Source organism: Triticum urartu, chromosome 3 (genome assembly GCF_003073215.2).
Source record: "Triticum urartu cultivar G1812 chromosome 3, Tu2.1, whole genome shotgun sequence".
Classification (NCBI taxonomy): Eukaryota; Viridiplantae; Streptophyta; class Magnoliopsida; order Poales; family Poaceae; genus Triticum; species Triticum urartu.
The window spans coordinates 50,286,308-50,296,701 of record NC_053024.1 but is presented as its reverse complement, the minus strand read 5'-3'; the positions used below and the strand labels follow the sequence as shown (position 1 = coordinate 50,296,701).

Genomic DNA, 10,394 nt, shown 5'->3' with positions numbered 1-10,394 from the left:
GCAAAGCCTTGTCACCGCGCTGCAAGTGTTGCCCCCTCCTCCCAAGGGCAAGGTGAAGAAAGGTGCCTGTGTGGTTCTTCTGCAGCTCGCAGCGAGGATTGCTGTGTCCAACCTGCACAATAATGCCAAGAAGTCCTTCTTGAAGACGTAAGCCACGGCGCATGTTTCTGCCATGATTTCCTTCGGTTGGTTTTCGTGGATTTAGGTGTTGAAAAATTATGGGATGTGGACGCGGGATTAAGGACATGTACCTGCACTACAACGAGAGATCTGGGCTGCTTCTTTGTGGCTTCCAAACTTGAAATTTTTGTTTGGAAGTTAGTTTAGTTTTTTGTTGTGGATTCACATCTTCTGACATGTACCATCCTCTTAGACCTTTAGATTTCCAAAAAAACTAAATAAAGATATGGTGGTATGGTCTTAATAGTACAACTTAAAGCCTTGCATGCTTTATATTTTCTCTGAAATTTGGTCTTGAAGAATCATGTATCTATGTTAGATCCGGTGAGAAAAGGCGGCTTTCAAGCAAAGGATGGGGGAATGTTGGCCACATTTGTTTTTCGACTTGGGTGTCTAAATATTCTCACAATACTTGGCTCCCTCTCGGCCTTTGCGCCATTGGCGCAACGAGTCATCTAGCGTATCTTAAACAACAGCCTAATGAATCCATGCCTGTAAAAACTCCAAATTTGGCCTTTTTTTTTGGTAGACATGGCTAATGGTGGACACGTTTGATGTTTCTTTTTTCCCCCTCAGATTGTGAAGCAGATTGAGAAGCTGATCCAAGCGAAGGCGATGATGGAAGCTACTGGGAAGCCTGAATGATTCAACGAAAGACAGAGCATCTGATGTCCGAGGAATTGAATTAGGCCGGTGTTTGATCCCGATATTTTTGCAACATTTTACATTCCCTCCGTTTTATGTACTCTGCATATTAGATTTGACTAAAGTCAAACTTCATAAAGTTTGACCAAGTTTATAGAAAACAATATAAACATACCATAGCAAATCTATATGATGTGAAAGTACATTCAATAATGAATCTAATGGTATTGATTTGTTATTCTATATGTTAATATTTTTGTTTATAAACTTTGTCAAAGTTTACAAAACTTGACTTTGACCAAATCTAATACGCGGACTAAATAAAATCGGATGGAGTACATAGGAAGGTTTCTGTGGCATGCTGTGTAAATGAGTCTTACCACGCTTCATCACGACATTAGTAACACACACTCGTTGCAGGATGTCACATACTCGTTGCTGCAAGTTGTTCATGTCGCCGGTTGCAATGTACATGGCTCAATGGCCGAACATTAATCATGAGATTTTTCCAACGAGTAAAAAAGAAGAGGCAATATCAATTCATGGTACTAGCTGTAATATGCATATGTGTGGCAGCTGCTTTTGCAGTTTATGAAATGAAACACGATCATTAAAACGCTAAAACTTGCAAGAGGATGAATGCATAGCTGATTTATATTACATATACACAAGTAACAATCTAACAAACATACCAAGCGGCCTGCTTGGTAAGCGGCTAAGCGCCCAACAGAAAATTAAAACAATCTAACAAACACTCTGCTACTAGTGCGATCTGCAAGTTAACAGCTTCAGCTGAGGTTTGAGAGGATGCTCATCAAGTTGCTTGCGCAATTCTTCCTTGAAACCATCGCTGCACGGACCCGTTACCAAGACTTCCTTGAGCTCACCTATATGCTGTAACCCAACAATCTGCAAACAACTTGATCCACCACAAGAGCTGCAGCAATGAATGTTGAGTGCTTCAGTGTACATATCCCTTGAACCTCCAAACTCAACCTTACAGCTGATGCTCCTGCAATCAATCCTGAGGGTGCCGACATGGAACCTATAAGAAACTTGGTCCTGCTTATCAAAACTTAGTTGCTGCTGAATTGGCTTGACACGAAGATGACGCCCCATTGATCCATAATAATCGCTATATAAGATGTCTATGTCCTCTTGACTTGATATCGTCAAGTTATGGTCAAACTTTCTGAGATTGGGAAGCTGCTTGATCCAGACTAGACTTATGCATGCACCACCTGCGCCTGCGCCTGCACCAGTAGTGTAAAGTACCTTAAGGCGTTTTAGGGTCTTGGGCGGCACGGAGATGTCGTCGAAAGAAGCAAAGTCATAGTTGCCGTCCTCCTCCAGCAGCAACAGTTGCAGCGACAAGGACTGGAGATGGCGGTGACCTGAGATGACAAAACACAAGTCGTGCCAGTTTTTACGGTTGACGCCGGACAACCCAAGCTTGCGCAACTGGGTAAGCTTCTTTAGCTCCTTGAGGAGGAGGAAGCCGCCTTTTCCACATGCAACATTTACAACACCAAGTGTATGCAACTGCGTCAGCTTCCCAATCCCCTCTGAAGCAGTGGGAACAACCTCAACACCACCACCATTTGCATCAACACGCCTGCGTCTACGCAGATTCAGCTGATTCTTGGACAGCCACCAGTTGCTGCAGGATTCTTCCAAACCACCTGCCCTCTTCTTCCATGCCCCTGAAGATGCCCCCTGGACCACCCATGATGCTGCTGCTTCGGCTCGTACGGTAGGGCTCGTGGAATGATGACCATCTTCTTGTGGTTCTGGTGGTGATGGCGTTCCTGCCGGTGCTGCTGCCCCTGGTAGCAAGACGAGTCGTCTTGTTTCGGTGGTGCCAGCACGAATGTACTGCAGTTTGTGTAATTTGGCGATGATACCAGGTGGGAGCTCGACTATGGAGGTGTGCCTGGCATCCAGAGTCTCCAGCTGCCTCATGGCACACAATGAATCCGGGAGACGAGTGATGTGCACGCATCCTCGCAGGGACATGAACTTGAGGCGAGGAAACTGCTTCCCGATCTTCTCCAGGTCATCATCTGTTACACTAGTACTATCTGATGTACTAGTGCCCTCCAGATCAAGCACGCGAAGCATCTTCATCTTGTCACAAATGAGGAATGACCTCCACTCCCCAAACACTGTCAATGATCGTACCCGTGACAAGTCCATGCTCTTGAATACAATATCATCTCTGTCCCAGCTGCTGCTTATGGTGAGGTGTTGTCCAGTGAGTCGTGGGCTGGGGCTGCATGTCCCGTCTAGTGCAAACACAAGGTTATCTTCCATTGGCCGTGACTTGATGTATTCAAGGAAGAAACCATTGACCTTGTAGGTTGATGATGTCTGCTGCTCCTGGTATAATATGCTCAACTTCGTGAGCTCAGACAAGAGCTTTTCTCCCTTCTCCTCCATGGTGCCATCACCACCAGATGAGTAGCCCTCCGCGATCCACCGCCTGAGCAAACGCCTCCGTCTAATGCTTTGGTCTGTAGGGAAGACTGACATATAGAAGATGCATGGCTTGAGTTCATCTGAGCAAGCATCAAAGTAGGATTGCATCCAACAAAGCAGGCCCCTTGTCTTAGGAGATGGATTGATCCCCAAATTTTTCATGAAGTCAGCATTTAGAAACTCCAAGACCTCAGAGAACTCACTGCCCTGTACGAGTAAGCAGATCGATTCTGCTATAGAAACTATTAATTCTGGAAGCCCGCCACACTTGGACATGGTAATCCTTAAAGCCGCCTCTGCCTCGGTGTAATGCTGAGACGGTAGCTTGCCATCCAAAGTTTTCTACACAATTCAGATACGAATTAATTAAATTCTCAAATTTCAACTAGAGAGAGTCACATGGACATGAGTTTCATACCTTTTCGAAGAGATCAAGGGCCATGTCAACTTCCAGACATTTGATGTTGAGAGTTTCGGTTTCTTGTATGGATGTACAATGTGTGGCAATGCTTTCTTCACGTGTAATGACTATAGTTTTACCACTAGGATGAGATAACAAGGTTGCTTTAATCAAGTCCCAGTCATGCGTGGACCGCAGACCATCAATAACAATGAAGCATCTTTTTGCACGCAGAATTTTACAACACTCTCGAACAGGGTCTTGGCCTTCCATCATACCAATTAGTGAAGTTTCCTTGGCATCAACATCATCCGAATAAAGATCCATAAGCAATCTTCGAGACAAGTCTGTCAAATTGAACGGATGTGGCACATCCACCCAGCCATACCTTTTGTACTCGTGTCTGCAATTATTGTACATTTCTCTGACGATAGCTGATTTCCCAACACCAGGAATACCCCACACGGACACACACGAGTGCACACTAATCCTCAGGAGGAGGAGGCTCATGTCATCCTCACGCCCAACAAGCATACCAAGTTCAAATTTGTCTTCTTCCTCTATGTCACCTCCTCCATCTGTGTGTACAGAATGGTCTTGCTGATCAAAATCCTACAAGTATATATGCATCGTTAACTTGCTGTTAAATTACTTTGGGGCATTTATCATTATTATTTTATTGTAATTACACACGTTTGTGCGTGTACATACCTTAATCTGATCTGTGAGGTTGAGCGCCCGATATTCAATATGATCTACACAATGTGTGGCCACACATTGTTGACCTGTCATAACAACGATACTACCTCTAGTAGACTCACATAAGAGGTGTTGTTTTATGAAGTTCCATCCCGTGGGAGACTCCACATCAATAATGAGGAGGTAATCGTGTTCAGTTAAAAGCTTACGACACCTTTCAAATATATCCTCGTCATCCATTTCCCAGAGCTCATCATATGCTTCGTTCTCTTCCTGTTCTGGGTAAGATTCAATAAGTAAGGTCCAAGCGTTGCGAGCCAAGTCAGACAGCCTGGACGGTGGTGGCTTAGCTTCTCGAAGTCGAGTGCCTAGAAATGTTTCAGTAACGCTAAACTGGTAGCAGTTTTCAAATTTCACTCCGTCAAGTACTCTCAAACAGTCAGGTACTCTCAACTTACAGGTGTCATCATAAAAAATATTCATAAACTGGCGTTTCACATCAATATCCTCCCAGAATAAGGAGATAATAACACCATTCTGTCGTCTTATTTGGCAAATGAATTCATCAAAGCCTATGTGATGCCCACAACCCTGCAGCAATGAATTAAATTTTAAATACTTATTAATTAGGGCAACATGGTGGAATAAATTAAATAACGATCAACATAAATTAAGCACACAACAGTGTTTTATAAGGGGGTGTTTGGTTGGGCTCTGGTTTAAGCAGCTGTCGGCTATCTGCTGTGAAAATGCTTTCGTGCTTGGAAAGCTATTGTTAGCAGTGTAGCCATTTGGCAAACTGGATGTCTAAGTTGTGGCCATTGAGTATAAATATGGAAGAATACCTATGAGGTGCTGAGTAAGTTGTTAATCCACCGATTTAATGTTAATAGCCTGATTTACCCGTATCAGCATAGTATACATGGCATTTTCTTTCAGCTAATTTAAATGGAAACTGTGTAATGTGCAAACTGGGGAGTAAAAAAATACCAAACAAAACATTAGTAATGTTATTACATCGCTAGTTCATATGTTTCTCGCATAATATTAGCTATTGCCAAACCGACTCATTAACTATCTATATAGTAGTACTAATATACTAGAAGCATCAAGAGCAAGAAATAAACCTGCAAGCGTACACATTATAATTAATTATGACTAGCTAGCTAGCTGATAGCTTAATGGTAGCTACATACTCTACCTTAATTCTTTAGAACTTCTACATTTCTGCCCTTAGTAGGTTCCCACTAATTGGTTTTGCCCCTAGTTTCAAACTACGCTCAGTTTTTCCCCTGAACCTTTAAATCGCACTTAGTTTTACCCCTCCCTGCTGTTTCCATCAGGTCAAAGGGCTTTGACCATGTTCTACGGGCAGGTGGGACTCACTCGGTAAAAAAAAGAAAAAGAATCTCTCTCTCTCTTTTTCCCCTCCCTCTCCCTCTCATATATATATATCTCCTACTACCGGATGTAGTTACACCCATGTCTAATATACTACCATGCGGTAGTATATACGCTATTTATCATTTTTAGTATGTTCGTATATTATATCTAAGATACTCAAAATGAGTTATATGAAAAAAAATGCAAGTGGGCCCATGGTTTTCATTATATTTGTGAAATACACACAAATGTACGTAGAAAGGAGTATGCTTAAAATGTGGTACATACTACCTAAAAAGTACTCCCTCCGTCCCATAATATAAGAGCGTTTTTGAAATACATACAAATGTATGTAGAAAGGAGTATAGTGTCAAAAGCGCTCTTATATTATGGGACGGAGGGAGTAGTATATAAACTACCTAAACATTTTTATATACTACTCCCTCCGTAAAGAAATATAAAAACGTTTAGACCACACCACTACTTTAGTGATCTAAACACTCTTATATTTCTTTATGGAGGGAGTACATACTACGCGTACATACACCCCGGTATGATAGATACTACATAGAATGTATGAAACAAAAATGGAAGTAACTACACCCAGTCGTAGAAAACATTTGGAACTAATGTTTGATCTTGCTCGCTAGATTCTTGGATCAAAACGAACTCTATTGAATAGACCTGAGCTGAGATTCCTAAAATTCCTTTTATAGGTGAAAACATATATTTTTCCACAATTAATATCACAATTTTCCAAATATGTGCATTGTGATTAATGTAAATTTGTCAAACTAACGGTCAAATTAAGTAGCATATAGAACCATAAAAATAACAAGTAATAAATAATTATTTTGTTTTCTACTCTCTCCCCATCCATCGAATCAAGGCATATTAGTAAGATTTTTAATTGAAACTAAAATGTTATGATTAAACTAGACTTGTACTCCCTCCGTCCCAAAATAAGTGACACTTATTTTGGGATGGATGGAGTACGAACCAATTAAAATAATCCTTCTATATTTTTGGACGGATCTAAATAGAAGTACCCTAAGTTAATTTAATTACAGGTACCATGGGTAACTAGCTAGATATAATTGCATGCAAGTAAAAAAGACTACACAGGTACAAGAGCATAATAATTGTATAACTTGAGTACTTACCTTGGGAAAAATGGCATAAAGATATCGATCATGAGAGAAGCATTTAAGCTCTGATACTTGGTAGGGGTTCCCAGCACAGAGAAGGGCAATTCCCAAGTGCTTGGTGAAGACGACAATCCGACTGCCGTTTTCGCCATCTGGGAGGCACATTCTAATGGCATTCCACTCTGCGACACTGGACAATTCTTGCTCTAAGACAATGAGATACCTATGCTGGCTGACTTCCAACGCGAGCTTGGACATATTATCATGGTGGTGGTGGTGGTTAGATGTGAAGTGAGTCAGCAAGTTGTTGAGGAACTCTACCGGGTTGAAAGGATGATGCGTGCTCAGCTTTACCCAGGCGCGATTCTTGAATTCTTGGCAAGTTTCTGGGTCATAGTATGCCTTCTTCATAATACTTGCCCACCCGAGTTCCGCAACAACATCAGCTTGCGTACTTTCCCATAGGGAGATCACTTTGAGCTCACTGCCTTGGCAATCGATCAACCTTTTCAGATCGCAGGGGCGATCGCAAAGCTTTCCCATGGCCTTCCAAACCTCCCTTAGGTCGTGGAATGTCGCCATTGTTGCCGATGTACAACTAGTACGCATAAATGGCTGAAGTTGCTGATTTGAGGAGCCATCATCGTTGCCGCTGGTACCAATGAGGTTGTAGCGGGTGTTCCTCTGGCTTACATCCTCTACCCTTGCCTTGAGCCGCTTTATCTCCTCGACCGCTTCATCCAGGGGCAACGGCGGCCTTGCCATGCAGATAAGGGACGAGGTCAGGCGCCGCACCCAGTCCCAGCGTGACGCCTTGTCGAGGTGGATCACGAACTCAACACAGTCCTCGACGTCGAAGGCCAGGTCACGGAGCTGCCTCACCCATGTCTGCACTACCTGGTTGTTGGCGCGCTCTGCGTTGGCGACGTTCAGGAAGGATTGCATCATCTCAAACTCCCCCGTGATGAACACCAGGTCCTCCTGCACACGCACCCTCAGCTTTGTCTCCTCCTCGATCGCCGACTTCACCTTGCTCACCGTCCCCGCCACCGCTGTCTTGGTCAATCCAAGTGCGAACTCCGCCATGGCTAATTTCCAGGTTTCTCCGCCTCTACTAGGTTGTGTGGTTGTTGTCTAGCTACTTAATTGAAGCAAGCAACTGATTTGGGTAGCATCTGGGTCGGGGTTATAAAGCTAGCTAGTGGAGCAAGATGCCCAATTTATAAATTATCATATAGATCGAAGAAAAAAAAACTTGACAGCTGCTTAGAGAACTTAGACTTGGATCGAGATCCTGATTAAGAAACTCATTGATTTAGCCGATTGATGGAACCTTCACGTTAAGACAGCGGCCAGCTGCAGTGTCTAGATATATTACCTCAGCTAGCTGTCATACATGTTAATTAATCAATAAATGAATGTGTCTCCAATCAACCAAGTAGTGTGTCATACTCTTCAAACAAGACTCGCAAGCTAGATGAATTAAGTCCGTTTTGTTAAACACGCAACAAGTACTGGCTATTGCACGAATTTATTAACTAATTGATGTGTCCAGTAGCTAGCTGCTCTTACATCACATTACAGGTCTATGGACTTAATATTACAAATTCAATTAATCTGGACGGCGAGAGACCAATATCTTAATCAAACAGGCCGAGTTGATCCATTAATTTGTCCAATATCAAGCTGTCTAGACATCATATCGCAGATTCAATGGATGTAGGATCTACATCCGCACCAATTATTATCTTAGTCCAGCAAGCCAGCCAGTTGATCATCAAATGTCAAATGGGGATGGATGGGTATATGCATGTGATCAGATAGATAAGAACGACACGCGAACAGTTAGTCTGACCTACCATCCCAGCTGGCTTAAACAACTCAATTCATAAGTCTAAATATGCTTGAGAGTTGCTAGCTACTATCAGCCAGCTCTGGATCAACTGGCCAGTTATTGATTAACTGTTAACAAGACTTAGCTGTGAGAAGGCTTGGGCGCCGATCGAGATCCTACTAATTAATTAAGGGAGCCTGCAGGTCTGAACTTGGCTGTACTTAGCCAGATGTGAGAAGACTTGGGAAATGGGAATTGATCAAGGTCCTAATTAAGAAACTCATGATCGATGCGCCCTTAGTTCACGCTAACTATGCTAACTATCGAACATGGAGCTTCCCACTAGGCCACGGGGTTTGTATGTAGCATTGATCGACAGTAGTATATTTTGCAAACTGTAGTGAACAATAGTGTAACAGCTAAGACGGGGCAACACGTATTAGAAGGGTACAGAAGACAATCATGTGCCGCTTCACAATGGTGAATGGGCACAATTGCCGTCACAGGCAGGCAGGAAGGAGTAAATGTGTAAAACGAGGGAGGGAGGATGCCTCACTCACCTCTGTTTGAATGGCGCCAGCCCACTCCGGTCATGACAGTGTGTCGATCTGAGGCTGAGGCGGTGATAAGCTGACAGCAACTTTGCTTCCCGGCATGGGCTTCCAACTGCAGACCTCAACTGATTTGCTGGTGAACAGCACACCGCGCATGCATTCAGTCCGTATAACTGCTGGCAAGTGTTAGGCCGAAGAGAAAGTTGAGTGAGCCAGAGGACAGGAGAGAGAGGGGGGCTAAGCAGGGAAAACTATGTTTGGGAGTGAGAATGAGAAAATAAGTATGTTCGGGGAGGGGGGAGGGCATCTCCGTGGCGACATTTGGTCGAACAGCTGCCGTGCGCGGCGTGTTCTGAGCGGCTGGCATTGGGGCAAAGAAGACTGCACTGTGCTGTGCAGGATCTATCATGTCAGGGAGGTCCGATAGAGGATGGGTGGCATGGTGCGGCGCGAGGTAGGAGGGAGGCGGAGCTGGCGACGACGGGGAGGTAAGCGAAGCAGTAGGTCAACCTTCCAGAACCAACTACCCGACGGCTCCTCATCCCTCCTCCCGCAGCCAACGTGGCGGCTGATGCCCGGAGGCGCCGTCGCCACCCCCGCTGGAAGCCCCGAGCGCGGCATCTTCAAGAACGGCGAGAGGAAGGAGACGGTCATCGGAGTCGCCCCGTCGCGGACGGACACCGCCTTCCTTGTAAAGCAACAGTGGAACAATGATGTATTTTTTTTTTTTTGACGGGCGTGGAACAATGATGTAAACGAACTCCAACGCATGGTACCAAATAAATGTCCGTTTTACGGTAATCCACTTCTGAGCCCAGGCTCAGCTGCATCCCCCTTACGAAAATAATTAAAATAAATACTAGAAAATTTTAAAAAAATTCAAAAATTTTGTGTGTGGCAGATAATTTGATGCGTGAGGTACGCTTCAATTTTCAAATTATTTGGACATCTGACCAGCTCTCGGCAAAAAAGACAAATTCGAAGTCTATAAAAATGTTTACTGTTCATGCACTGTTCTGATCCGATTTGTCTTTTTTGCTGAGAGCTTATCAGAAGTCCAAATGATCTAAAAT

The 10,394-nt window shown here is 43.8% G+C and overlaps 1 protein-coding gene across 1 annotated transcript; it reads right to left on the bottom strand.

Annotated features, from left to right (window-relative positions):
• Nucleotides 1-1,435: 1,435 nt before the first annotated feature.
• Nucleotides 1,436-9,269, bottom strand: LOC125542739. Its single transcript, XM_048705915.1, has 4 exons — nucleotides 6,949-9,269; nucleotides 4,415-4,993; nucleotides 3,722-4,315; nucleotides 1,436-3,645 (listed from the first exon to the last, which is right to left on the bottom strand). The coding sequence occupies exons 1-4, from the start codon at nucleotides 8,017-8,019 to the stop codon at nucleotides 1,588-1,590; spliced, it is 4,302 nt and encodes a 1,433-aa protein (XP_048561872.1). The 5' UTR covers nucleotides 8,020-9,269; the 3' UTR covers nucleotides 1,436-1,587.
• Nucleotides 9,270-10,394: the final 1,125 nt, after the last annotated feature.

Coding starts and splice junctions, on each gene's coding strand:
- LOC125542739 (XM_048705915.1), bottom strand. CDS start 8,019: ATGGCGGAGTTCGCACTTGGATTGACCAAGACAGCGGTGGCGGGGACG. Junction 4,994..6,948: donor TTTATGCCATTTTTCCCAAG/GTAAGTACTCAA, acceptor TCATTGCTGCAG/GGTTGTGGGCATCACATAGG. Junction 4,316..4,414: donor ACCTCACAGATCAGATTAAG/GTATGTACACGC, acceptor ATATACTTGTAG/GATTTTGATCAGCAAGACCA.